General features: G+C 44.5%; 1 protein-coding gene across 1 annotated transcript in view; it reads right to left on the reverse strand.

The window, feature by feature from the left end:
* Positions 1–24,595, reverse strand: part of FOXO1 (forkhead box O1) — a 61,150-nt gene extending 36,555 nt beyond the window's left edge. Inside the window, exon 1 of the mRNA XM_054271807.1 lies at positions 23,815–24,595. Within this exon, the coding sequence (XP_054127782.1) occupies positions 23,815–24,420 (606 nt within the window). The 5' untranslated portion in view covers positions 24,421–24,595. The remainder of the gene's footprint in view (positions 1–23,814) is intronic.
* Between the last annotated feature and the right edge of the window lie 3,260 nt (positions 24,596–27,855).

Raw genomic sequence — 27,855 nt, forward strand, 5'->3', positions numbered from 1 at the left:
TGGATGTAAGTACCTAGAATTTAGTCCTGCAACTTTCACTTTTATTTCATCACTTTTTCTCCCATGTGCAGTTACATCTTTTCTATTCCATAAATAATTATTTGCCTGAGTCTTTTTAAGTTTAAAGGAAAGGATGAAGCAGAAAACTCTCTCAGCTGGAGACCTGGCTTGCCTAGAAAAAGGCTTGTGTTAACTACAACCTAATGCAGTGCTACCACCAGACCAAGTAACAACGGCAGAGAAAATACATAGTACTTTGACAACACAAAAATCTCACTTTAAAAAGCCACCTTCTAACTCCCAAGGAACAGCTACTTACACCTTCTCTGTCCATAGACATAAAAAGGCAATTTTTACTTTAAATTACCAGGCAGCTTTTCCTACTTACACAGGCCCCGGTGAAAACAGCGATTGACTACAATCCCATCTCCAAACCTGCTACCCATCTCTCCCCAGGAGCTCCAGGGCCATTCACACGTTAAGCCTGCTCTGGGAGAAGCTCTCTGGTTCTGCAAACAGCATAGTCAAAGTCTGTTCAAACCTGTGCCTTCCAGTTTGCCTTTGAACACAAGTTCAGGCCAGATTGAAAACAAAAACAAAACAAAAACCAGTCATTAAAGGAACATGGTCTATATGATAAATAAGGGCTTCATAATACAAATTTACCCTTGGACTTACATTGTCTTTTAATTTCTATATTTTGCAGAACTTTTTTACCTACTGTTACTTTTCAGATTAGGTATGTCTGTATTTTAGCCCAAAATCTTCTATTTCCTCTGCATCTTGGAAGAGCTGTGCAGACCTATGAGAGCTGACAAGCCTACAGAAAACCAGGTACAATTTTGAATCTTCGAATGATTTAAGGAGAACTACACTGGTTGAATACTTTAGTCTTTTCTAAATGCAAATATGCAAAGATTTATGAAGATGCAGCTTAACATATAGACAGTAAGTTATGAAGCCTGGCATTAACATTTACTAACAAAACTGCATGTTCACCATCAGGTTTTTTTCCCAGAAGGTCTATGCCTTCAGCCATCATACATTCTTTGCACACCCTGGAGCTTCAGCACAGCTGGTGAAGTTCCTGGGCTCCTACAATGAGCTGCTTGTAAGCCAAATTTTGCCATTTCTAAGGAGCCTGAAGCCATGAGACTCTCTACTAAGTTTTAAACTGTGTGCTTTCTTACATCCTGACTATGACAACACATTAAGCAACACACACTCCCTAAAGGTGATCTAAAAAAAAAAACACCAAGCAAAATTTGCTATGCACACAGTTTTTAGAAACAGTTTTTGTAATCCCTTGCTCAAATCACTCTGCACAGCTAAGTCAGCAACCCGCACTGGGGTAAAGAAACCGATTATTCCAACTCTTATCAAGTATCAGATTTTGAAAAGATGCAATATTGCAAGACAGAAATGACACAACACTGGTGTACTTTCTGAGCAACCAGGGAGAAATGAAAACAATGAAATATATGTTGAATAGAGGAGCAGGCTTCAAGAAGACAATGAGTAGTCCCCTTAGCAATTAGAGGTGGGCATATGAATCTAAAGGGCAGTTTAAGAGTGGATCACGCTAACTTCTTTGGGAGTATAAATGGCAAAAAGCTATCTCTTATATGAATAGGAAGAGTAATGGAATCTTGACTTAGTATTTGTACTTAAATATGTACTCAGTATCTGGCGACAAAATGATTATATATATTATACAAAATATTAACAGCAAACCTCAGCATAAGCTTAACTCTGAGGTTAACTTCTCCATCTTCCTCACAAAAAAGCAAGTCAACTCTTTTGCACCCCACAGAAAATCAAGAGGCCAAGATCTTCAGCCATTCTGCCTTTGATTCTTGCAAGTAACTTTTGCAAGTGTTAAATGTGAAAGGGCACATCTGAATCACACTCCATTTGTCACCCTCTGATAAAAATCAAGTCAACACGAGGGTCTATCAGCCACGCAGCTGACAGATAAGAGCTGTGCAGCTCTATTTAGCCAGATTTCAGATTAAACCAAATCACCAGCACAAACCAACCTACAGAATCACCAGTGACCTCAACTCTCAGGAGCACAAGACCTCTGCTGTTGGAGGAAAGAGCAATGAAATACTGTCAGAGCTGCTGTGTGTGGAAGGAGCTGCAGTCCTCACCTGCAAGCAGGACTGGCCCCTCTCACTGAGTAAGCCAGCCTTTCTCCCAGAATGGGGAGATGAGGCTGTCTGAACACCCATGCCCAGAGAGCAGGGCATCCTATTTTTGAAGGCTGTCAAAGCAGACATGATTTTCTGACCTAGCTTCCTGCTTCTCTGATTTACTCTGTACATTTGTGGGTTTGAGCAGACTAGAGACATCCAGCCATGGGTTGCTTATCAAAGAGCAAGAGACCATTGTGCTTAAACAGCTACATGGGAGAAGTGTCAGGTCATCCACTAAAGAGGATCTCAATATTTCCTTCCCAGTCATCTTGCAACACCCAGCTACCTTACATGGCTCTGAATTTCACAGATGCCCTCATGTGTCAGTAAATGCAATAAATAGGCTCTTACTGAAAAAGTAGAGTACAAGATGAAGTCAGACATCATAGTAAAAGGAGCATTGTAGGAGTTGGCTTGACCAATCAAACACCCAAATTCTGGTTGTTTTTATTCCAAGCCATACACAAGCATGAAATACTGATGGGTAGATGCTTTCACAAATGCAAAGAATGAAAGCCAGGACTTACCAGCCAAAAATGAACCCAAGCATTTCTCAGGCTATGCCCCAGTGCAAGGTTAAAGCCACTCACCACATGGCAAAACACAGTTACCTCTAAGGTGCGATGAAGCAGTGACTTCGCTTCAACACCACAAGATTGTTTACAAGAAGGGAAATGAAGCTCAGCTTCTCCAGGTGAAGCTGCAGAGGAATTCAAGGCAGCCAGAAAGTAATTATTCAGCTGGAGTTTGGCCAGAACGGTGGAGTTAGCATTGATGCTCTCAAAGACTGTGTCAGGGGACTGTGCAGTGACCACCAGCACTGTCTATTGTCATCGATGCTGGTTCCCACAGAACCCAGGTTCTCCTTGGAAAGCTCCCATTTCTAGATTGAACAAGCCCAGCCCTAGTCAGTTTGGGAACAACGTAGGACAAGGAGGAAGGGTGAGAAGTATAACTATTAGTGTCACTTTCAAGAGCAGTAAATTTTACATGGATTAAAGGGATGAAATCTTTATATATAGCAAAAAGGATAATTATAATGAAGGCATCTGTCTAGCTGGCACCACCTACAGCAAGACCTGCAAGCAGTAATTGTACAATAACAACGTGATGTTTAGTGTGAGGTTTAGGACATTCTGCCAGAAAACTTAAAGTATCCAGGTTGTAAAACAGTGTAATAAGTAGGTAATCCCCAGCCTGGCGTCCAAGTTACTGCCCTAACCTGTTCCTTATGATTATAAAACGTCTCAGTGTCAGCAGGTTCACTGTGAGTCAGAGCTGAAATAATAAATGGCTTATTCTCCATCCTGATGGAGGAAATACATCATGGCTCATTGTGGCTCACTAACTGAGGCAATTTTTTTCAAACAGGAAAATGTAAAAATAACCAACTCATTCTGCCTTATTGCACTTATTTTTGATTAACAAGGCCCTTATTACAATCAAATTAGAAAAGAAAAAACAGCATGTTTTCAATATGGCCTGCAAAAACAATACCTTAGGAAAAAATACCGATGAAAAACACTGCACAAACAGCTGAAGAACACAAAATTTGTGACAAATAGTCTCTTTGCCAAAGTGATTCCAGCACCTGGCTCCTGTAAACAACAGGTTGCCTGAGCTGAGGTGAAGGTCTAGGCTGTAACCCTGAGGCACTTCTGCTCCCAAAAAGCTGTCTTTAGTCAGGTCCCTGTGTTCACAACACGATGACAACTCAAGTGGTGTGTTTGCACACTCAGGACCTCTAGCTGTGAGCTCCAGAAGAAAGGTGCCATCTCTTGCTTCGCACATTGCTGGCAAGCAAACAGTGCCCTACTTCTGTCACGTCTGCCCCAACACTACACATAAACCACACAAAATGCCCCCCTTGAAAGCTAAGAGACCCATAAAACCCCAGCAACTCAAAAAAACTCATCATTTACTTAGCACATACATATATAACAGAAGGATCATTGTAAGCAAGGTGCAGTGAATCCTCCACAATGTTTGCAAACTGAAAGAACAGTAACAAGTGGAAGAAAATAAGCATCATTATTTTATGGACTTAGACAAAAAGTACAGATATATTACGATGATTATTTCAAGCTCAAATTTGGAGGACATGTATTTTTATACACACACAGAATGGCCTAAATATGTAAAATACTTAAAACAATAGAATAATATATAAAATCCAGAACAATACAGAAAAATGTATAAGCAAATTTTTAAATTTTTAATAACATCCATTCTCAAAAAAAGAAATGAAAGTACCTAAAACAGTAGAAAATACAAATAGAGAGCATTTTCAGAAATAATTAAGGAAAAAAAAAGTGAGTAAATATCACAAAGACAGCCCCAGTTGTTTTCAGACAAATATCTGTCCAAAAGGATTGCAAGTTCTATGACCGTGCATATTTGAAAGACATAATAATTTATATTAGACTTACAAAGAATACAAAATTTTTTGAATTAAAATAACATGCACTAAGAAAATAAAATTTCTCCAATATTTATTGTAGGAAAAAAATATCCTCACATTTTTCTGCATTATATGTTGAATAAAAATTTATAAATTAATAATTTGGACTGGAGTATGAAAAAACAAATGTTAATTCCCAGAGTACTACTGCTAATAAGCTGGTAATGGATAACTAACTTATTTATGACCAATAAATAACTATGTTATTTTTTGATATGTTTTATGATATCCATTTATTTATATGGTTTATGATATCCATAATATACCAAAAATGCAAATTAAAGTACAAAATTAATGTTAGAGTGATGTCCCTTTACTGAAAGTTTTTTAAATGTACAGTTTAAATGTACAGATTAACTATTTCCATTTCTTATATCCTTTCTGCAGCTTCTTGTGCACACTTTGGCAACTCAGTTTTATGATGACCCTTAAAACACCAGCATCCTATGGGCAGTAGCAGTGGCCAGGGCTCAGGGCTACGACGGCAGCAGGGCAAGCATTTTCACCCTGTGCACGTTTTGCCACGCCAGAGCTTGCCTGTGAGCCACTGCCGTGCTGGGTTCCACGCCACGCTGTTTTCTAGCTGAAAACCCCGAATAATTTGAGTTCTGTTCTGGTGCTATCCATCAGCCCTAATTCTTGGCAGCTACTTAAAAGGGCTAATGATCTTGCAGCAGAGTCATGGGACTTTGAGTCATGGTCCCAGCTCCAGGTTTCACCACCAGCCCCCACAGGGCTCCAGGCCCGTGCTCCTCCTCAGCTGCCCCACCATGGCCGGCGAGCATGCCAGAACCCCTCTTTCTCTTCCTGGGCCTGTCTCTAGGCTCCACAGGATTTTGTGACAGCTTCTGATACATTCAAGGTTGTGCCCCTTGCACCCTCTCCTCTCCACTGCCCTCAACAGAAATGCATGCCAAAGTGAGTGAAATACTGGCGTGTGAAAGGTGGATACACTGAAGCTAGGCAAGCACAACAAACCCTGCCATGCTCTCCTGCACATTAACCCACACCACACCTCCCCTACCACATATCCCACAGCTTCCCATGGGCATAACCTTAATCCCACAATCTGCACCCCCTCTCCAACTTCACTACTTTCACTCCTTTATCTTCAGCAGCCCCCAAATACCACAAGCCCCAGTGAAAGGCCTTCAAACTCCACAGCATCCTTCAGCTCCTCCTAAACAACCTTCCTTCGAGCATCCACCAGGTCCATAAAAGAGCTTGGACTGGCCAGCAAGCTGTTACCCATCAGGAAGAAAAAGGCAATCCCAAGCATGGTTACTTAACTCTTGAAGAGAACCTTTTTTTTAAATTATGTTTTATGATATCCATAATAATGAATATTCCAGTGATGAGCTGAACTCATTATTGCCTTGTGACTCATTAAGGGTTTTTTCTAAACTGAGCAAAGTTTCCATATTTTTTGGGCCACATCTCACATCAGAGCTACACTACAAGGAAGTGTTACAAATCAAAACAACTTCGATGACAACACTACAAAGAAGAACAAAACACTCAGCATTTGGAATGGCAAGAAATTGGGATTTTTATATTTCCCCAGATACATTTAGAATTTTTACTCTCTTTCACCCTTTGGAATTCAACCCTTTAAAATGCAGGAAGAATGGTTCATTTTAAGCTTCTGGACTTTTTTCCTTTAATTTCATTTCCGTTTTGGCTTATGATGTGAACAGATCTGTTCAGTGACTGCTTCAGAAAGCAAAAGTCTGCTCTTTTCTATCCTACATCAGTAAGAGAAAAAAAATTCCCTCCTTCTGACCCAAAGATCACAGAAAAGAATATATTTGCCTAAAGACAAGATTTGCAGACAGTTGTCATACCTTGTACTGAACAGCAAAGTTGGACAAAGCATACATGTTTGTATTACACAAGCTCGTCCTTTAACTCTTTTTATTAATTTTTTGAATGGGTATATTTATTTCCTAACATACAACTCACAGCACGTTATCTTCCTTATTAATTGCAGCTTCTTTTTGACACTCATTTAATTCTGTATCTTTTTCTTTTATTCTCATCTGTATTTACAATGTTAATGAAGAGTTCATGCTTCCGGATAAAGACTGTTTTTTTTAACTGATAGGAAACCCTGTAAGGTCTTACGGTTGCAGTTTTTCTCCATAACAAACCCTTCCATTACGTTGAGATTTCATACCTTAAAGATATTCCTTTTCTTTGTGACACATATTGTCTTCTCTTTAGAAAGTAAAACTTTCCTAACTAAGCCTCAATGACAGAAAGCAGGATTTTACAGAGAAAAAAACCATAAAAACACAACAACTCATTGTACTCACGATTTAACTCACATTTGAAAGACTTTCTCATTTCCTCTCTTGCCTTTTCTTACAAACACCACAACCAAAACAATTTGTTTGCTTTGATTTTCAAAACTCTACTGTTTCCAAAGACAAGAAAATTTCTCTGCAACCCGCTGAGCTTACCAGCATTTTACAGCTTTTGTTCCTATATGAAGACCATGCAGCCTTTGCAGACTTTCTAGAAAGCACAGAACAACTTGTAGTTCAGACATGCCCTACATCTGTCCTGGGAGGGGGCAAGCCCAAGACTGATGGATGTCATGGCCATCTCTGGCTCAAAGAATGTTTCTCAACATATGCAACCCAGACACATCACACTGCTGAGTAGCCCTGGTCTTTTTCAAAAGGGAAAAGGGTGACAATCCTCTTGGAGTGCATATGCATGGAAGTCATGCTGTTTATCTGAAAAGAGATACCTCTTCTGTGTGTAAATTGTGTGGTTGTGCTCAGTATTTAAGAGACCAGAGTTAAGGCTTCCCAGCACTGGAGGGCAGGGAGTTAGGTGTGGGTTAAACCCATGTATGGCTGTCACCTTTCTACCTCCTTGGAGGAGCAGGTAGTTACTACCACAAGTGAAATCTGTGATTTCTCTACAGACTTGAAAATACTTGCTTGTTTTACTCCTTCTTATAGAACCTTTTTTCCAGTCCTTTAGCGGCCACTGTGGTATGGGCAAGAAGACACTCAGATCTTGGTTTCCAAATCAGTTGGCCAAACTATACCCTGTACAGAAAAAACCTCAGAGGTTCCTGAACTCTCAGTGTCTGGAAAACATGGCAAATTGGGCCAGTCTCCTGTGGAGTCAAAATGCAAAGTCTTCACATGAGGTAAAAACAACATGGTCCAAGATTATCATCTTAGTTCCATGCACTTGGAACTACAGGCCTGAATTTGATGAGGTTATTTTGTCAACACTTGAAGCTGTCCCTTGGCCTCTCCCCTAAACTAATAATTTGAGCCTAAAAAGACCTCTATGGAAGGTCACAAGGGCTGCCTCCTTTCTCAGGAATTACTGTGCAGATGAAGTTCTTCCTTCTGAACTGATAAAGTTCTTCCTTGTGAACATTTAGAACAGGAACCTATTCCCCTCCACCAACTACCAATCTCATACAGACCAGCCTTCTAAGCTAAAAGCACACTATGTAACCCTCTTCACATCTAACTATCTTCTTTCCCTTCAACAGCTACCCAAGGGCTTTCCCTGCAACACCAACAGGTTCTTTGAATCACAGAAGTCAACAAACGGATAGGAGCCACCAGGCTTGAATAAAGGTTCCTCTGAGGTAGGAAGGAACCTGGAGGAAACCTCACACAATTTCAGAAGAGGACTGTGCTTTCCACACCAGCTAATCAGCCAGGGAAGCTTTGCTGCTGCAGAGGAACTTCAGCACCTTACTGGACTCTCTCACGACTGGTTTGCACCAGCAGTTACACACCTGACCTTTAGGTTACCAGTACAAGATGAAGTAAAACCTTAAACAGTAAGCAAGATCTATTTTTCTTACTGGTGTTGCCTACGTGAACATTAACACATGATTTACATGGCAGAGGGAAACAGGTGTTAATGAGGAGAGGGAATATTAAGTAGAGATATTCTTTGCTACTCTATTTCTGTTCCTCATGTAATAAAATTTGGCGTAAGCGGTACTCAAGCAAATCATCAGCATTAGCAATAAACCTGGTCAGAACTTCCTGACTATAAAAGCATTCCAGCCTTTAGGTTTTTTCCTTAAATTTGGAAGGTTCAATATTTCAGTATAATTCAGTCCATGTTCAAGACGTTTCTAGGAAAAGGCACATATCCTACAGCAAAGCTCATTTAACAATCCCTTACCAGTAACAAACTTAAAGCCTTTATTGGCAATTTCAGCTTCTGCTCTGCATGATTCATTTATCCCTGGGATAAGCCTGAGCAAGGGATTCCCCCAGCAAAAGACAGACTAATCAAATTATTTCAAGTCAGTCAGGTATTCACTTTATGCCATCCGGCCCCGATGGCAAAATTGCTTGCAATAGCAGATCTCCCAAGCTTAGAGGAAAAAATACTTTCACAGGCTAAACACTGGCCTAATCAGAGCCAAAAGACAAAGCTCCTACAGTCAGAAACACATAAATGTTACCACTGTCTCCTTCTAACTCGTAACCTTTCACGCTGTGCTGGGAAGTGGCTTCTACACAGATACATAAAGGTCTTTTCCAGCCGAACAATTCTGTGTTTCTACGGCACGCACCCTCATTTCAGACACGCTCTAGACAGAGCACGGAATTACCCTCACGCACAAGGCAGCACTGCTACATTGCATCCCAGTGGCTGGCATAGAGAGGACTGATCTTTGCAAGATGCTGAAAGATCCCAGTACTGAGCAACAAACTTGAAAAGGCTTGAGGCTTTCCGTCCCTCTTTCTGGGGGAGTTGTATGCCATACATCCATCAGGTGCTGGTACTTTCACACATCATGCCTAGCTAAAGATGCCTAACCTGGTAAGATTCTTGGTGTCAGTTATTTCTTACCTCTGTCACACCCTGGATAATAACTTGATAATTAAGAGGTTTGGTGCACTTTCCTTCCAGCCTGGTTACTGAAGGACAGGCTGCAGCACCTACACAGCACAGCACGGCAGCTAGCTGGCCATGGATAGTACAGGAAATACCAGCTCTTGTCCCAGGAGTAGACAGGAAACATGGGTAAAAGATAAGCAATTATACCAGTAACTATGCAGGTTTTTCTTTTCCTCTGCTTCTACCAACCTCTCTAAACTCCAACAGCTTTCATCCTTCTCACTTAGGAGAGCCATTCAGGCTCCCACCCCCCTGGTGCCCTGGCTCTACACCTGCCAATGATGTTCCTGCTCTCATCATCTTTGAAAATGGAACTATTTCTTCTCAACCATACAGTTTTTGATGTTGAGAGCTTTTATTTCATACAGGAAGAACTTCCTGCACACCTGAAAGTTTGCCAGCCTTTTTCCCATGGCTCTAAGAAAAGGCACTGCCTCCTTTAAGAGCATCATCAGGCCACCACCACCACCCCTATTCCCTATGTTCTCAAATCCAACGCAGAGGGCAGTCACATGCTCCTGTTTATACATCCCATAATACAAGGCTGCTATTTATCAATAAATGCCTTGAGGTGCAGAGCAAAGCCCAAGCTAATAAAAATCTGCTGGGATTATCTGCTGGTGTTTCACATCAGCAACATAGGGGCCAGGGAAAACTGAAGGGGAATTAAGGATGTGGCAGAGAGCATACAAAGAGCAAAAGAAAGGGGATGCTGCAGGTATTTGAAGAGTTGGGGATTAAAGATGGAAGAAAGGCAACAGAAGTAGAGGCCCAACTTTTTTTTTCTTTTCCTTTTTTATTTTAAACTTGAATCCAAGGCATTCAAGAATGACTTAAGTATACAGGCAAACAGATATTCACTGTGTTTTGCTCAATAAACAACTAACCATTGGAACCCATGCCTGCAGGATAACTGCTGGAAAAATGACTAGCAGTGATTAAAAAAGGATTAAATGGGTTTTATAAGCAACAGTATCTGTTGTTAAACATGCTAAAATAAAATTACAAGAGTTAATAATCTGTTTGCTTCAGGGCACAAACTAATCCTCATCTAAGGGTAGCAGAGATCTGCTTGCATGTCAGCTCGATATCTGGTGCAACAACTCCTCTCCACTGGCAAGCAGTCCTTGCTTTTGATTCCTGGCATTTTAAAATTGTCTTTCTTGCCTGAAAAAGAGAGCATGCTATTGCTCAAGCCTTCAACTGACCTCACATAATTAAGTGGAGTTTACCAGACGTATCATTCCCTTGAGGAGCGGGGGTGAAATGTTTGAAAAGGGAAGAAAACAGTTTAATTGCTCCACATTTCAATATTCTGCTCTCAGTTTCTTTAAATACAGTTGTCAGGGCACTAATACCAAGCGCATGAGTTGAAATTGTTGGACAAAGCTTAAAGACATGAACAAAGCACGCAATCTATTAGTACTTTGCAAATTGTATATCAGCCAAATCATTTTATGAGAAAATAAGATCTTTGGGACTGCCATCAAGGGAAGATTTTTTAACATATTAGAACAGAAGAATTTACTCTGCCTGGTAATAGTTAAAGCATTATCTAATATCACAGCCTGGTTCTCAAAGATGGAATAGAGTTAACATACAAACTCCTCAAGATTATGATCCCAGCCCTCTCCCAAACCCAAACCCAAACCCAAACCCATGAACCTTACTAACAGATTGGCTAGTCTCCCAAATAATTGCTTCTGGACAAAACACAACACAGAACACAGTGACACATCCAATGTGGTTATGAACTTTTAGTTTCAAGCACCAGTTTGCACATTCTCACAGGTAGGACAGCTGCATGCTGCGGACAATCCTCCCCTGGCTCAGGACAGCTCCTACAGAAGAAATCTCGAACACGAGCCATACAGAACTCATTCCACAAGCAACCTTTCCTTCCAAACTCTCAGGCTAACCCCCCCAGTTCTACTGCTCTACAGATTTTATATTATTATCTTTTAGTTTTAGAGGGGTGCAAATTCCAGCTGGTCCAGTTTGGCAACCCAAATGCTCAACATTTGAGCCATGTTTTCAGAGAAGGACTTCGCAATGGTTCACATCAACTCACTAGCAATTCAGATCATGTCCAGAGTGCTTCTGCAAAGTTCAGCAGAGACCACCCAACAGATCAGTATCAGTGCTAGAGCCCAATGTTAAACTCATAGCCAAAGCAAGAAATATAGAATGCCTGGTAGGGGGGAAAAAAAAAAAAAAACCACAACCAAAAAATCCAAATAAATAATTTAAAAGAAAGAAAAAAAAATCAAACAAGAAAAAAACCTCTGAAACTTAAATGAGTTTTACAGAGAATACAAACATACTGTTTCAAACCACTGTATGTATGTATTCCCTCTCCTCCCCTACTGCTGAAACAGCAAAGTATGCATGGCAGATGGCATGATTCATCTGAAAATTACTCTAGCAGCACTCTATTAGCCTCTAAGGAGTAAACTAGGATAAAAATATTCTGAATGTTAACTAAAAGTAAGCAGTTGTCATGAGGAGTCGTCAGGTCAGTCTACTTGCTTAGTTTGCAGAATTTTCCTTTCAATCAGCAAGAAGCACTACACATGAAGATAACATCACTTACTTGTTCTACCTACAAGGAATTATTGCAGAAGAGAAGCAACTGGGACACAAAAAGGTTTATTTTCCCACACCTAAGTAAAAATGTACCAGCCAGTCAGGCCAAGAGCGACAGGACATCACATTAACCATGTCCTCAGCTACTTTGGGTGAGATGGGAGAGATTCAGCTTCTCATAGACTGCACATCTTAGCTGGGAGAACAACCTTCCACATGCCCACATTCCACATTCAGGTAGCTGAATGCAAATCTGCTCAGTGAAAAACACGGAAGAAGGGACCTCAGGAAGTCTGTCCTTGCCCCAAGGTATCAGTAATTACACCCATCAGCCCACATGGCACACAGAGTAACTTTGCCAGGGAAGTGACAAAACGAATGCCTGCATCACATTCAGTGTTAGGGCAGCTTAGCCAAGCAGCCTGACTCCAAAATGCAGTAAAAGCACCATGCCATGAGTCCCCCGGCTTCACGCAAAAGACAGGAGTCAGCAGTGCTGCATGTCTTCTTCCAGAGAAATTAAAAAGTATAGGAAGCAAGGAATTGGGTTGCCAGATGTAAGCAATGCTGAGCACTCACTGAGTGACCTCCTGGATGGCACAAGATGCCTCCAAGTGAAACACCATCACTCATTTGAAAATAAGAAACAAAACACACTCTTAGGTGGCTCAGATTATGCTGCCAGTAAAAAACTCACTACAGTGCAGCCCACTGCCCCAGGCCCAAGTAGTCTAATTGTCTGGGTTCTGGGCCCCAAGATAAAAAACTCCTTCCCAAATAAACAGCCCACAAGAACTGATTTATTTTTCTGCTCCATCAACAATAATCGTAAGCCAACAGAAGCTGAGTATTTGGTGTGTGTTATATATGCAGGCTAACCAGATGAAGGCAGTAATGCAGTTGCCCTCATCTTTGGGGAGAAGGTGGTGAAACTGTGCTCAATGGAGTATCTTCAAAAAGGCATTTTCTACATATGTATACGCTACCACGTCAGCCTCGTTGCATAACCAGGTTGTGCAATCATTGCAAATTCATTTACATCTTCTGTTCCAGCGCTCCAGAAGTGGGAAGGAGGGACTGCTGTCAAGGGAAAATGTTGATTTTGCAGGAGTGGTCTCCTTGGCCCAGGAGGATGGTCTGAAGAGAGGTCAGAGGCAGTGGGGAGGGCAGCAGGACTTCATCCCTAATGCCTCTACTGCTCACCCAGAGCAGGCATTTGGAACAGACTTTTAGTTAGAAACCTCAAAGCAAAGAATGACTTCATAGCATCAGGGGATGACTAGCGTTGGCTTGGGCTGCAAGCAGAGAAGATTATGGTTTCTCCTTTAAATGCTTGTGACTATGTCATTGCCACAGAACTGTAAAGAAGAAATCGGCAAGAGTGCAGTATCAGGTTTTCATAGACTGTACAAACTGGATTATTCAAGAGTGACTCAAGTTCCTAACAAGCATGGAGAAGTCTGCATTAAGATAGCATCTCTTGATTTTTCCCAAAATCAATTGCAACATGCTGCACTTTAAAATACGGCTTTAAACTCCCATCCTCGTTTGTATTTCAAGGCAGCGTTTAGTGGATTTACTACATTTCTGCATAAGGAGGGCACAAAACACAAACAGTACTGGGGACCAGACATTAGACCAGCACTAAAACCCCACCAGCCAGAATATACATTCACACAATGTCAGGAGTGATGCTCAGCTCTTGCCACAAAGGTAAACCCTCAGCCATTAAAACCTACACCATAGTTCTACTCAGAGGCTGCACATATTGATCAAGGAAAAAGAAGAAAAAGGCAATAAAATTAATCTCCCAATTTAAGTCAAAAGAGAAAGCTCCTGATTCAGCCCTCTTCATCCATCTCTGAGATTTACAAGCATTTAAAACATGGAACTGTCTTCCAGGTCTGCCTTAATACCATCCCAATGACAGCAGGACCAAGATAACATAAAAACTATGAAAAAATAAAGCTGCTCTAAGTTAAACATGCAGCCACACTCTAGGTTTTCGCATCTAAAAAGAAAAAAAAAGTTGTGTTTTTTTTGTTCTCTTTCTCCACTATAGATTTATATATATTAATAAAAATCTAAATATATCTAGCTAGATAGAAGTGTGCAGAGCATTTTTATTTATGGTTAATTTATGTACTGTAATTTGATCCGATCACATATGAGGCTGCATCCTCATCCTGAATTTCAAATAGCTTCTGGTTTGAGCTGCAGATCCATCAGCACATCTCAAAAAAGCAGAGGTGAAGCAGGACAAGCATAGCAGCAACCACAAATATCTAAGCCTGACCTGATTCTGGTATCTTAACCTTCCTTAACACCACATAATTTAAAAATATCAGTAGTAGTAATTATCAATCTAAAAAAAATTGGCAGTTACAATAATGAATATTATCAATAAACATTATTTACCTTGAAACAACATCTCATAGATTCATAAAATGGTTTGTGTTGGAAGAGACCTTAAAAATAATCAGGTTCCAATCCCACCACCACAAGCAGGGACATTTTCCACTACACCAGGCTGCTCAAAGTCCCTGAACACCTGAACACTTCCAGGGATGGGATACCCACAATTTCTCTTGACAAACTGTGCCAGGTGCCTCACCATCCTCACAGTAAAAAATTTCTTCCCAGTTATCTGATCTAAATGTACTCTCTTTCAGTTAAAATCTTCCAAGTTAGCACAGGCATGGCTTCCCTCACCTGAACCTCCAGAGACTCTGAAAGATCTTACTGAGGAGCACAGGCAGCAACATGGTATCCTCCGGAGAGGCCAAGGGATGTACCTTAACTGATCTAAGTAGTGAGAAATCTACTCAGTGAATCACTGCAGACTTCTCTGGGAACTGCAAAGAGGAGAGAGGGTTACTTTCCCTGACCTCTCTGCACTCCTGAGCAGCAGGCAGCAGCGTACCCACACAGGGGCAGATGAATTATTTTGGCAGGACCGCGCCGGTGGGCTCTGCTCCTGCGCCAGGCAGCTGCCAGGTCACGGCTGGAACACTCCCTAAATGTGCACAGCAGCACCCTGCCAGCAGCAGGGCAAGGCCAGGCTCCAGGCTGTCCCACGCAGCCCTGTGCTCACACCTCCCCACAGCCAGGGGCACTGGGAGCAGCCCTCAGCCCCACAGCGCTGGGATGCTGGAGCCTGGCAGGGCAGTCCTGCAGGGGAACAGTGCCAAGGGGCGAGGAAAGAGAGGGTCCAACCAAACAGGTATGAATTACACCTGCTTACTGCACTTTCCCACGTGTGGACAACAACAGCACACGTAATCTGTCTTGCCCCAGAGCACCACCACCATGCCTTCAGAGAGCCAGGTTTTCTGGGAGAAGGGGTTGGGGGCTGGCAAATAATTACATTTAATCTGAAGGTTCAGATTTGAGGAGCATATTTTTGGAAAGAGAAATCAACACATTTAACAGTGAGCAGGAGCACAGAGCACATAATCCTTTCACGTCCTGACAGGGTAGAACTGCGGAGGCCTGCTATGAAGCATGTCTGAATAACAGCATCTTCATTTTTTGAATATCTAATTAGGAGTTTCTATATATTGCAAAGCATTGCTATAAGATATAATTTAGTTGGCAAACACTAAAGATCTCAGTCTGTAAGTACGCTTTTGGCAATCAAAATTCAAATCTGGATATATATCCAAGATATGTATGGCACCGGTACCTTTTCTCTTAATTCTAACAATTACAATCAAATTAGCAGATTAACTCGTATCAGTTTTAAGCAAATGCAAGCTACAAGCAAATGAGCCTACACCACCACCACCACCACAGTGTATTTTTGGATTGCTAGTATCCTCACTGCCATTAGCGACTTCACATATATTTAACACATATTAAAGGGCAGTAAAAAACTAAGAAGGCTACGGATGCCAGAACTTAGCACCGACTTAGAACTCACATATGCCAAAAAAACATTTGCAACTGTGCTAATTCCCACTGTGGGAACTGAAAGGCAGATTCATATAACACAATGGGCAACAAATCCATTCCTTTAATTTCAGTCGCCAAATTTTAATTAATTTCCATCCAGGCAAACACCAAGCATTTCTGCTGATCTTGCAGGATGTAAGCTCATTTGCACAATAAATGCGGTTTAACAAGTCACCACATTTATAGCAAGTTGCTTCAGTCTTATCTAACTGCACAGTTTGAAAAGTCAGTGATGGTAAGTGAAACCCCACCCACGTCACAGTTTCTGGAGTTAAGCACAAGAAAACTGAAGAAGTTGCCACCTTGCCATTGCAAGTGAGACTGCCAACAGTAAATTGACAGTTAGAGTCCACATTCTGAATTATGTGTATACCCCTTATTCAGGAAAGGAAAAATTAATAGCCATACTCCAGTGCTCCAGAGTTCCCCTTCCAAAAAAGTGCAAAGACCTTCTCTGCTGTGTAAATTTGAACGGGACACATAAACAAGTCCTGGGAGGTACAAAGCACTGCAGAACTAAAGCAGCTTTATGCACTTTTAACTTTCTCCAGAACCGCAGTTCCCATGGACAGCACAAAGGCTGCTCACACGCATCACTCCTGCATGTATACACACTGCTCATTTCATTAAAAAAAGTTTTAATTTCCTGATTTCTGCATGTGATGAAAATTTCATTCTGGTAGCAACTAAATCAAAGGAGGGGCATTTTAACATTTTCTAAGAGAGACACCAACATGCAAGAAGCAGAGGCCAACCCAATTCATCATTTTACATCATGGTGCAGAAGCACCATGGAGGCCTGGCACTAAGTGGCCTCTGAGAAAGAGACACCAAAAAATTAAGATGCTAATAAAGTAAGAATTCTCACATATTACAGAGCACAGCCAGAAGATATAATTTAGTCAGCAAATATTATGGTTAAGGGCACCCCTCCTAGCAGGCACTTTTCTGGTAACCAATCCAAATTTAAATCTGAATCTATACTATTTCAGTGACCATGTTCCCAGCACATTCTCTCAACTACACACGTGCCAGGCCCCAGAAGCTACACCCCATGGACCTACACAGCAATAGCCCTGACAAAACTAAAAAGGAGTCCCACATGCTCACAGCAACGTGAGCCTACATTGTACACACCAGTGAAGCACTTGGAGAAACACAGGCTGCTTAGAAATGCAATCACAGCCATCCCTGGCACGCTCTCTTGAAGCAGCAACAGAACTGAACACACTTCCAACGGCATGGATTCTCAGAATGCCCAAAAACTAGGTTTCTAAGACTAGAACAAGAGAAGATGTGTAGCTTTAAGTTTAATTAACTCTAGAATAAGACATATGTTCAAACAGAACTAGAACATCATTGATACTGTGCAGCGATGCAAGGTGCCTTTAACAGCGCAGTAAGTCCTCAGAGCAAACTGAGTGCTGCCCTCCACTCCTCCAGCAGCTCCTAATCTCTGTCTGATGCAGAAGCTGTCAGAGTCCCAGGAGGTTTTGAGTGACTACTTTTATAAAGACACAGCCACTTCTGGTCCCATCTACCACAAACCAAAGCATTGCTAAGCCTTCACAATTCATTACAGAAGTGCTTCAAAACTTAACCCGTGCCTCTTCAGCCAACATTTTAAGCAATCTAGTAAAGACCAGCGTCCACTATCGAAATCTGGAACAAGCATGATGCTTAATGAAGATCTTAGAAGATAATAACCAATCCTGTAAAAGCACCTTAAATCTTTTTATTCCTCCTCCATTAGGAATGGAGACCTACCAAGAAACCTTGTGATGCTGCACTGATCACTTAGGACATCTGCATGTCACAGATGACAGTGCAGGAATGATGCACCTTTGTTTGATAAACACACATGATTAATGTTTACTAAGTATATTTAGAAATAATACTTAAATGTGAATAGCACTTATCTTCACAGATCAATTCAACTCATGCTGAAGCTCACTGTGGAGCAGCAGAGATGCTGTTCTTCAAAATGTGACTCTTTCCAATGTACTTAATTTCTGAAGCACAACCTATCATCACCAAGAGCAGTGTTTCACCAATATTTAAAACCCATTTCAGCAACCAGACTGACAAACAAAATGCTACAAAATTCATTAAAATATTAGTATGCACTACCATATGCTTAACTATAACTGTCTGCAGCCAGCATCAGCGAATTTGAAGTTCCTTTCTCACAAGAGTTGACAATGAAGTAAATATATCCATCTTTTGCACATTTCTGAAAGAGGAAAACAATAAACTATATTTCAGGCTATCTTCACTATGTCTTAGTTTATTATTTATTACTCAAGGTTTTAAAGTAATTTCCATCAGAAATCCTTGTTTCATATACGAACTTCTTCCCAAAACAGAAGGGGCTGAGAGTTGAATTTCTGTAGCCACAGCCCTACATATTTCATAAATCTGTGGCTGCAAAATATATCTGCATTTTTATTCCAGAAGCCAAGCACTTATTTTACAAAATGATTCACCAGTTGAGTAAACAGAGACGCGCGTATTTAGGCAGCATCATGCTTTGGAAACCAAAAAGATATGAGGAGACATCTCAGGGCTACACAATTCCTGGTGCCTTACTGAAAAACCCAACCACCAATAGTATTGCCTATTTGATCAAACAGAAATAAGGAAAAAGAAAAAGAAAACAACCTCACATACCTCACCTAAAAATCTTTATCTCCTTGCACCACACCGCTTCCCCTTTCCATCACAAGCAGCAAAGGCTCCAGTTTCCCAAACAAACAACTTCACCAACTACTTGTAAAACCATGTGATACAAAAATAATGATAATAAGGAAGCAGCTGAGCATGTCATAAAAAATACAGTGGCAGAGAGCTGTTACTTTGTCTTTGTATTGAAGTTCTTTAAAGGCACTTAAGGAAAATTTAGTTCATTATGTCACTACACAAAGTCACTCACACATCTCATTTTGGTGTTTAGTCTTACCTATAATCATACAAGTAACTGAACAGATACCACAGCAAACAGAAAACGGGCAAAGAAAATTAAGAGAAAATTAAAGCATTATCCAAGGCCCTGATGGGAAGCTCAAAAGCACTGACACAGCTCAACCATGAGTTATCCAGACACGGGTAAGGAGAGCACCTTGCACCTGCAAAAATGAAGCTGAACTTTCACACCTGGAACTAAGCAAAATGCAAGCTGGTGACTGACAGACAACACAGGCTGCTGCAAGAGGCATTGTGGTGGCAGCGAGCAGGTATGCAAGACACCAAAGTGTTTTCTCACAACAGGGTGGGCTGGGGCCAGGTGTCATGGCAGAGCAGACTCAACTGCAGCTGCCAGCTCTTGAGGCTATCTGCCATATGTATAGTAAAAGGTGTGACTGTATAGCACTGACCTCGACAGAATCCACAAACAGCAAGCCAAACATACACACCTCTACCTGCACATGCCTGTGTGTGCTCAATTAATGTATAATACATCATGCTGGGGGGGCCACAGATCACCTGGGGAAGCATCTTAAGGGACAGAGGTAAATGCCCACAGTACTGAGGGAATACACAGCCTGAGTTAAAGGCAATCTTCAATTGTGATTTTTCCCACCAAAAAAAAAAAAATCGTAAGAAAAACCACACAAAAATGATCTTTAAGGTCCCTTCCAATCTAAACTATTCCGTGACACTCTGATTCTATGTACTCAATTTAAATAAATCATCTAAATGTCCACAATTTAAACTGTCTCTTGATCTAGGTTCAAAAGCTTTGAAAAAATTCAGTGAAAATTATTCTTGATTTTTCAGTCTAATATTTTTTTACTCCCTGTGATTTTCAAACCAAACACAACAGAACCAGAGCAACCCAGAATTCATTTTGCATGGAGCCCAAATCACTACAGAATAGCGCTGACCACAGAGAGCTCCTATGATAAGGCCACCCTAAGCACCTGTCCCAAAAGCCTGTTTTGTCCTCAGGCTTTCAGGCTTACAACCATTCATCCCTCTGCAGCTAGATATTCCATCCTCATTTCTTCAACAATGGCAGCAAATGAATTTAGGTGAACAAGCACCCTTGGGACTAAAAGTCAAGGAGGTGTATATGCCCATGGGACCTTAAAACTTGCCACCAAGAAAAATCAGCAACACACCTGCCTCCAGATGAGTGACACCAAAATTCCATGTTTCCTGTTCGAAAACATTACAGGGTTTTATTTGAACCCATTTTCAAAAGCAGACTGAAGGGATGAGACCATTCAAGGAAGCTTAACTGCGACAGCTCCTTTACAATAAATCTCAACACTTGCCATAAAGCACAGACATGAAATATGCACATCACAGAGATTTTTTATATTTTATGTATGATGATTAGCCAAAAAGCTATCACATTTGTGTCAAAAAATAATTATCTACAGCTGCAGTAGAATTCTTGCTTCTTCTGTCTCCCACTATCACAGGCAAGGCAAAATGTTGCTTTTACTTAAGCACTACACTAGGAGAAAAGTCTCCTTCTTCCATGTAACTTTCACAACAATTTCTTTGTTATCTCTGCAGCAGATCTTGTTCTTGCTTCGCTTTCCCTGAGCAACACAGGTCACTATCAGCACTCATTCACAATCAACAATGCAGCAGGTCTGGCAGAGCACATCCCAAGGGCTTCATTCAAGGCAGCCACCCCATGGGGGTCATGGAGACTTTGCTCCCTTAGAGCTCAACAGGGGATTTGTTTATAAAGCAGAGTTTATGACAAGAAAATCGGGAATAAACTACTGTGTATGTATAATGGAGAACAATTTACCTACTTAAATAATTTCATGTTACTGATAATTTTACGTTAATATAACATATTTTGGCTCATAACCCCTTATTTTAAAAGGCATTTTTATTTTAATGTTTTTATTCAGAAGAGCCTGGATGCTGTTTTGAGCTGCTGCCAGATAATGGTGAACTTTCTTCTTAAACACACTTTCTTCAGTGAAAAATAAAAAAGAAGCTCAATATCATATATTAAATCAGGGCAGTACATATTCACAAGCACTAGAGCAGTCAGCGCTCAACTTCTGCCTGAGAAACACTGCCTTGCCACTACGCAGAAAGTGCACCTTCTTTTCCCGTTCTTGAGTGTTCATACATTTTGTGAAGAATTTGAAAGGTACCTTAGTGCACTCACAAACATGCAGACCCCAATAAGACAAAGCGTCTCGAAGCTTTACTTAAGGGGGAAAAAGAAATACCCCCCGTTTCCCAGCCTGCGTCAGCAGTGCACAATGCACTCCCAGCCCTCAGTCAGTGCCAGGCTCTGAGGGAACCCGCTCCCTCTGTCAGCAGAAAAGTCAGCGGCTAATCTGCGCTCATCTCTGGCGCGATGCTCCTCCTCTGCAGGGCCCTCGGCTGAGTCAGGCTCCGCTCCCAGCCCCACGCCTACAGCACCTACAGACCGCGGGCAAACCAACGGCTCCCAAAGTGGGAAAAAATAAAAGTAATCCTCGGTCACGCTGGGCCGTGGAGAACTGGTGATAAGGCAAACGAGCTGCACGCCTCAGCCAGGCCGGTCACAGAGTTGACACCCAGGGGCTGCTGGTAACTCAACTTGAAAGTGTGTTTGAGAAACTCTGCACTTCCTCGGCTGAAGTGGTAAAACCTGCAAGCATGCAACTTTCCGAGCAGCCCGGCAGTTATGCAGCCAAAGGGATGGGGGCAACACGTGTCCCAAGCATAACACGGTGACTATTTAATTATGGAAGGAGAGCCCATGTGTATTACCCACCAGCAGTGGCAGGCTATGTATTGCCCTCTACCAGAGGGTACTGCAGCCAAAAATCCTACCAGGAGCAGCTTTCCATGCCACAGCGGAGGTATGTGGGCATAGGATGTGCTCAGTCTGTTTGAGGGAGGTGTGCGACTTCTTCCCTGCTGGAGCACCACGGGACGAGCAGCAATAAAATAGGAAGCGCCCAGTAAGTTACACAGCAATCAGCGTTTCTTACTTGCTCGCCTGAACTTGGGAGCTATTTGGTTTTATTTTGGTTTGTTTGGCTTTTAGTTCTCTTCTACTCAATTCTGAAAAGGCACTTAAGGAGACTAAAATACCACTGGAAAAAAAATGCAGCACTTTCAAGTGACAAGTTACCTTATTTAAAAGCTGTCAACTATCAATCACTTCACTCCTATTAAAGTTTTTCATGACAGATGTCTTCAGACAATTTAAACTTTAAACTTTTTAGTCAAACACATCAATAGAAACTAACAAACTACTTTCAAAAGCCCTAAAAACTTTCAGCTAAAACTGAGTTACGGATTAATCTGCATTTCCTTAGCAGGAAACTTACTTCTAAAAACTAGAAATTTACGAAAAGCGTACTTCTAAAAAAACAGAAATTTACGAAAAGCCGTCGTAACAAACATTCCTAGCAGTGCAATAAAAATACATAAATGCAGGATTTGAGTTGACACTTTTTTTAAAATAAGAGATAGATAATACAAATACTAGAAAGTGAAACAGAGAGCTTGATTGGCACTAAGTGGAACTAAGTCCCGAGCACACGAGACTGCGCCGATGCCGTGCTAGGTGCTCGCACCTCACACATACATTTTCTGCCATCATTTAACCCCTCCAGGGCGGAGGAGGCTCTGCCCGCACGCAGACGGCACAAACTCGTCCTGACAACGTTCCCAACGCAACAGTGTCACAAAACTCGGCGCTGCCTCCGCCGCGCACGGGGACACACGGATGGGTGACACTTTCTCCGCGGAGGCCCCGGAGAAGGAGGACCCACTGGCAGCAGCGCTAAGCCTTTCTCACCCACGGGGATGCACAGCTGGAGGGGACCATGCGCCCGCCGCTGCCACCGGGACCCCGCAGCCCCAAGCGCAGCTTCGCCCGCCTCGCCCCGCAGCTGTCGGGGGGCAGCCCGTGCCCGAGGGTCCCCGGGACCTGGCGAGCGGGTCCCTCGGAGATCCAACCCCGGGATCCGGGCAGCACCGGCTGCGGCTCCGGCCGGCGCGGGGCTGAGCACAAATCCCAACAGGTTGCTCCCAGCGCTCCGCTCAGACGGCAGGGACTGCGCTGCGGGAGAGGGAACGAGGGAGCTCCGTCCCACCACGTAACACAAGAAAGTCGCTCCCGCAACTCAAGTTTAACAAAGCCATCATGTCAAATACTGCGGCTTACTCATTAAACGCACGCTGTTTCTGCAACCCTTGTTCTGCCTCCGCTCTTTCCCCATCCCTGTTTGCCTCTGTCCCCGCTCCACCGCCCGACGGCAAAGCCCTGCAGCGCCAGGCTGCAGGACCGGCCGCGTCCCGGGGCCGGGCAGCGCCGGAGCTCCCGCGGCACCCCCGGCACACGGGGGCTCACCCCGGGCAGCAGGAGGCGGCGCCGCTCCTGCCGGCTGTGCCCGGGGACGGCGCCGTGACACCGCGTGAACTTTTGCTTTCGGCGGGGCAGGGCTGGGGGAGGCGGAGAGCGGGGGGGCGGCCCCGGTCCCTCCAGCGCCCGCGTACTAGCGGCAGGGCTGGAACGCTTTTCTCCCGTAGGAGTTCTCCCTTTGGAAAGGTGAACAAAAGTAGGAATGAGAGGTCAAACTGAAAGCGCGGAGCCGGAGCACTGCAGGCTGCGCAGCGGGCACCGTGCAGCCGGGGAGGGCGGCGTGCCCGGCCGCCTGCAGCGCCGCGGCTGTGCCCGGGGGCGGCGGAGCCTCCCGGGACCCCCCTCCGACGGGGCGTCCCCCACCGCCCGCCGCTTACCTTCCAGCCGGCCGAGCTGTTGCTGTCGCCCTTATCCTTGAAGTAGGGGACGCTCTTGACCATCCACTCGTAGATTTGGGAGAGGGTGAGCCGCTTCTCGGGGGAGCTCTCGATGGCCTTGGTGATGAGGTCTGCGTAGGACAGGTTGCCCCACGCGTTGCGCCGCGACGAGCTGCTCTTGCGAGGCTGCCCGGGCACGGGGCCCGGTGACAGACCGGCCACGGGCGGGGGCACCGGCGGCACCGGCGGCGGTCCCGGCGGGTGGAGGCGGCAGCCGGCCTCGGGCGCCGGGAAGTCCCCGCAGCGGCAGGCGGCAGCCTCCGGGGGGGCGGCGGCGGGGGGCAGCGGCGCGAAGTCCTCGCTCTCCTCTAGCAGGCTGAGGTTGCTGATGAAGTCGGCGCTCAGCGCTCCCGAGGCGGCGGCCCCGGCCCCGGCCGCGGCTCCGGCCGCCCCATCGGGCTGCCCGCCGCACGACGGCGCCGGGCTGGAAGTGGCCGAGCTGGGGGGGTTGAACTCCGGCCGCGGCAGAGGCCAGGTGCAGGAGCGGGGCCGCGGCAGCGGCTCGAAGTCGGGGTCGATGTCCACCAGCTGCGGTGCTTCGGCCATGGCGCGGCCGGGGCGGGAGCGGGGCGGCTTGGGCTCAGCGCCGCCGCCCCATGCAGGCTCCGGGCGCGGATCGGCGCGGCACCGACGGCGCGACCGCCAACTCTCCCGGCCCCGCCGCCCTAGACCTCCGGCCTGACCTCCCGGCCCCGCCGCCCTAAACCCTGCCCCTGCCCGGCTCCCGGATCCCTGCCCTCCGCCGCAACTGCAACAGCAGCGACCCGGCCGCCCGGCGCGCACCGACTGGAGCGGCCGCCCCGCGCGGGCCCGCCTCCAGCCGCCTCCTCCTCCTCCTCCTCCCGGCGGGGAGGGACGGCCCCGCCGCGCCAATGGCAGCGCCGCGCCGCCGCCCGCCTCCCGCCGCGGGGCTGCTCCGCCTGGAGGGTGCCGGTGCCCCCCGTGCTGCTTCTGGGTGGTTTTTGTTTCCCGCCGGCGCAGCGGAGAGAGAGGCGGCGAGCGGGCAGGCGGCGGTGCCCCCGCGGCCGGGGCTGCCTGAAGGCAGTGAGTGCTCGCACGGCGAGCCGCGGCGGGGCGGCCACGCAAAATTCCCCCGCGAGTGTCTCTGCCCCAGTCGCTGCCGGCGGGGTCCTGCCTCCCGCATCGACGGGCCCGGTGCGTGTCGCCGCCGGGTATGAGCGGGGAGCTGGGAGCATCCCTCGGGGGGCGTCTCCCCGCTCCCACCGGCGCCCCGGCAGCGCTGGCTCCGTGCGGGGCCCTGGCAGCCCCGCAAGCCGGACCGCGGGTGCGACAGCTGCCCTGCCCTGCTCCCCCCGCCCTCCTCCTTCCCTGGCCGGCTCCTCGCCAAAAAGTGTCTGCACCTCCCGAAGTGATGAATCTCCCCTTCGGCTGAGCGTGTTTTCATACCGTGAGCGTGTGTTTTATTCCGTGAGCAGGCACGGAGCACGGGATAATTTCATCCTAAGTCAACTATTGAACATACTTTAAATTTTTCCCGGCAAACCCCAGGGCTACTCGATTCATTAAGGTTTGTATTCTCCCCTTTCGATGAGGCAGCAGTCACAGGACACATCGCCTCTGCCTCCCCTGCCCATCAACACAGAAAGATACATACATACATACATATATATATTTATATAAATATATATATATATGTTTGACTTAACACAGAAGTGTTATTCTGTTTAAACTTAAGACATTTGCATAAACTAGGGAAATAATCCCAAGGATGAGACACGACTCAACACCTTACTTAAACTGCCAAACCCTACATTTTAGAAAATCTGTTTTGTTTTCAGTAGGAGGAGTGCTTTTAAAAAACATACTTCAGACATGGCTTTGTAAGTCACAAAATTCACAACCAGCCACGGCATTTGACGTTGCATGTCAATGAACCAGCAGAGCTGGGTAACTGTCAAAGCTGAGCCAGAAAACCTGTTACCCTTTTCTCCTCTCTGCATCAAGGCAGAAAGTGTTAATGTTATTTAAATGCAGTTCATTGTTCCTATAAAAATATTTTCTGAAAATGAGTAACAATAATGAAGGGGAGAGAATACAAGGCTTTAGGCCACGGTAATTTATTGTCAGCTCATACGTCTAGATACTCACGCTGTCTATTATCAAAACGCTTTTTAAAATATGTGGTGACACCTAACTATACAGTTTGTGCAAAATATGCATAAGTGCATAGTAACTGATCACATTTTAAAGCACTGCTTTTGTCATGTTTATTTCATCAAATGCCAAAGGTGATTTTACCTTATTATAGGTTGGCTGCTCATCAGATTTCAGAGTTGCTTTGCCTTTAAGTCATCTCTATGTTTTGTCAATCCTTTAAAGGATTCAACCCACAAATTTTTATTGTTTAGCCCACGAATTTTAGAAAACACCTTTTTTCAGGCCTTTTTTTTTTTTCAGTTTAAGAAAAAAAAAAGAAAATAAAAGAAAGCAAAGTAGTCCCAGTTCAACCTAATAACTTGCATGCCACGTTTCAGCTTGGAACAGCTTTCTGTGGCAGTGTTACACAACTCGGCTGCAGTAGTTGCCCTGCAATAAGGGTGAGCACCCTGCCTTGGAGAAGCAGAGGTTATATAATGGTGGGAAGCAGCCAGGGACGCGCAGCGAATGGATGTGTTTAAATGGGAGCCAAAACAAAAGAAGTGCTTGAGAACACAGAAACATTTTCTTTTTCTTCCCTTGGTGTCTGAAAAAAAATAAGAGCCAGATTGGCACCCATCCTGCTAAAGGAAGTGGATTTATTACCCAGGCTTTCTTCTAAGGAGTTTTTTTAAATATTGCAGTCCTTGCTCTTCTATTTTGTCCAAAGTAGGGATGCTATTCCCTGAACTCTATTGGTATATGCAGATGTTGAAAAAAATAAAGCTTCCCTTTGTCAGATGCCAACTGTGAAAACGGGGAAGAAAGCTACTGTTGGGGGATTTTAGGAAGCCCTGGTGCATTTGTAGTTCAGCCCAGGTCATTCTGCAGGATACAGATGGTATTCCCCTTTCTTGGCCCTACATGACGTTTCTGTCACTCCCCTCACCTTCTCGGCAGGGCTCTGCCGCCTTTGTGCCCTATGTCAGGGTGTTCTTGCAGCTCAAAAGTTAGCAGTGCATACAGAGAGTGCAGACTGCAGTTTGCAGTGAGATGTGAGGGACATGCAGGTGGAGAAGATGATACCAGAACCTTCCAAATGCTGCATTTGCTCCGCAATGCTTGCAGGGCATGAAATGCCCTGCAAGCGGGGCCCTGTGACTCACAACGCAACAGGCAGAGCTGAGCTGCAGAGATTTTGACTATTGCATGCCAACAGCTGGGACCAGGTCTGCTGAGGGTTGGAGGAAGGATGAAGGCCAATGAGACTATGCTGTGCACTTTCCTGGGATGAGTAATCCTGGTAGTCTACTCTGACTTTGGCAGAGCCACCCAGGTGAATATGTTCTTCTGTAGGGCCCCAGTCCACACACATGTGATCTGTCACTTTTCTTTTTAGAATTTATTCTCTCTGTCAAGAATTTGGGGATTGAATCAACAGATTTTAGAGTCAAAGCAACACATGCCATGCACAATGAAAGTGTCTAACCCTGCCTGCACTGCTCTCCTAGTGCACCCCAACGCTGCTGACCGCCCTTAGGCAATGCCGTGTGGACAAACCCACCCATTCAGCTGCTGAGGGGAGCTTCCTGCTCCTCCAACAGCTCAGCACAGTGATGGCTCAGTACAAGAAATTTTACTGCATCTACAAATGACAGCATTAGGTTTATCTCATCTCCCACAATGCTGAAATGCTGATGGATGCACCACAATTCATTTTCTACTCCCACCCTCCTCCTCCTACACTCCACCTTTTCATTTCTCTACTCCTACTCCTGCTCCCATTTTCTACTCCTCTACAGTACAATATCTCCTATCAACCTTAACATCAGCTTGTATTTTTTTTCAAATTTAAGACCTGAAGATTGCCTTTTATCATCACTG

This window comes from Melozone crissalis, unplaced genomic scaffold (genome assembly GCF_028551555.1).
Source record: "Melozone crissalis strain CALT ecotype California unplaced genomic scaffold, PUWL_Pcris_2 ptg000013l_1, whole genome shotgun sequence".
NCBI lineage: Eukaryota > Metazoa > Chordata > Aves > Passeriformes > Passerellidae > Melozone > Melozone crissalis.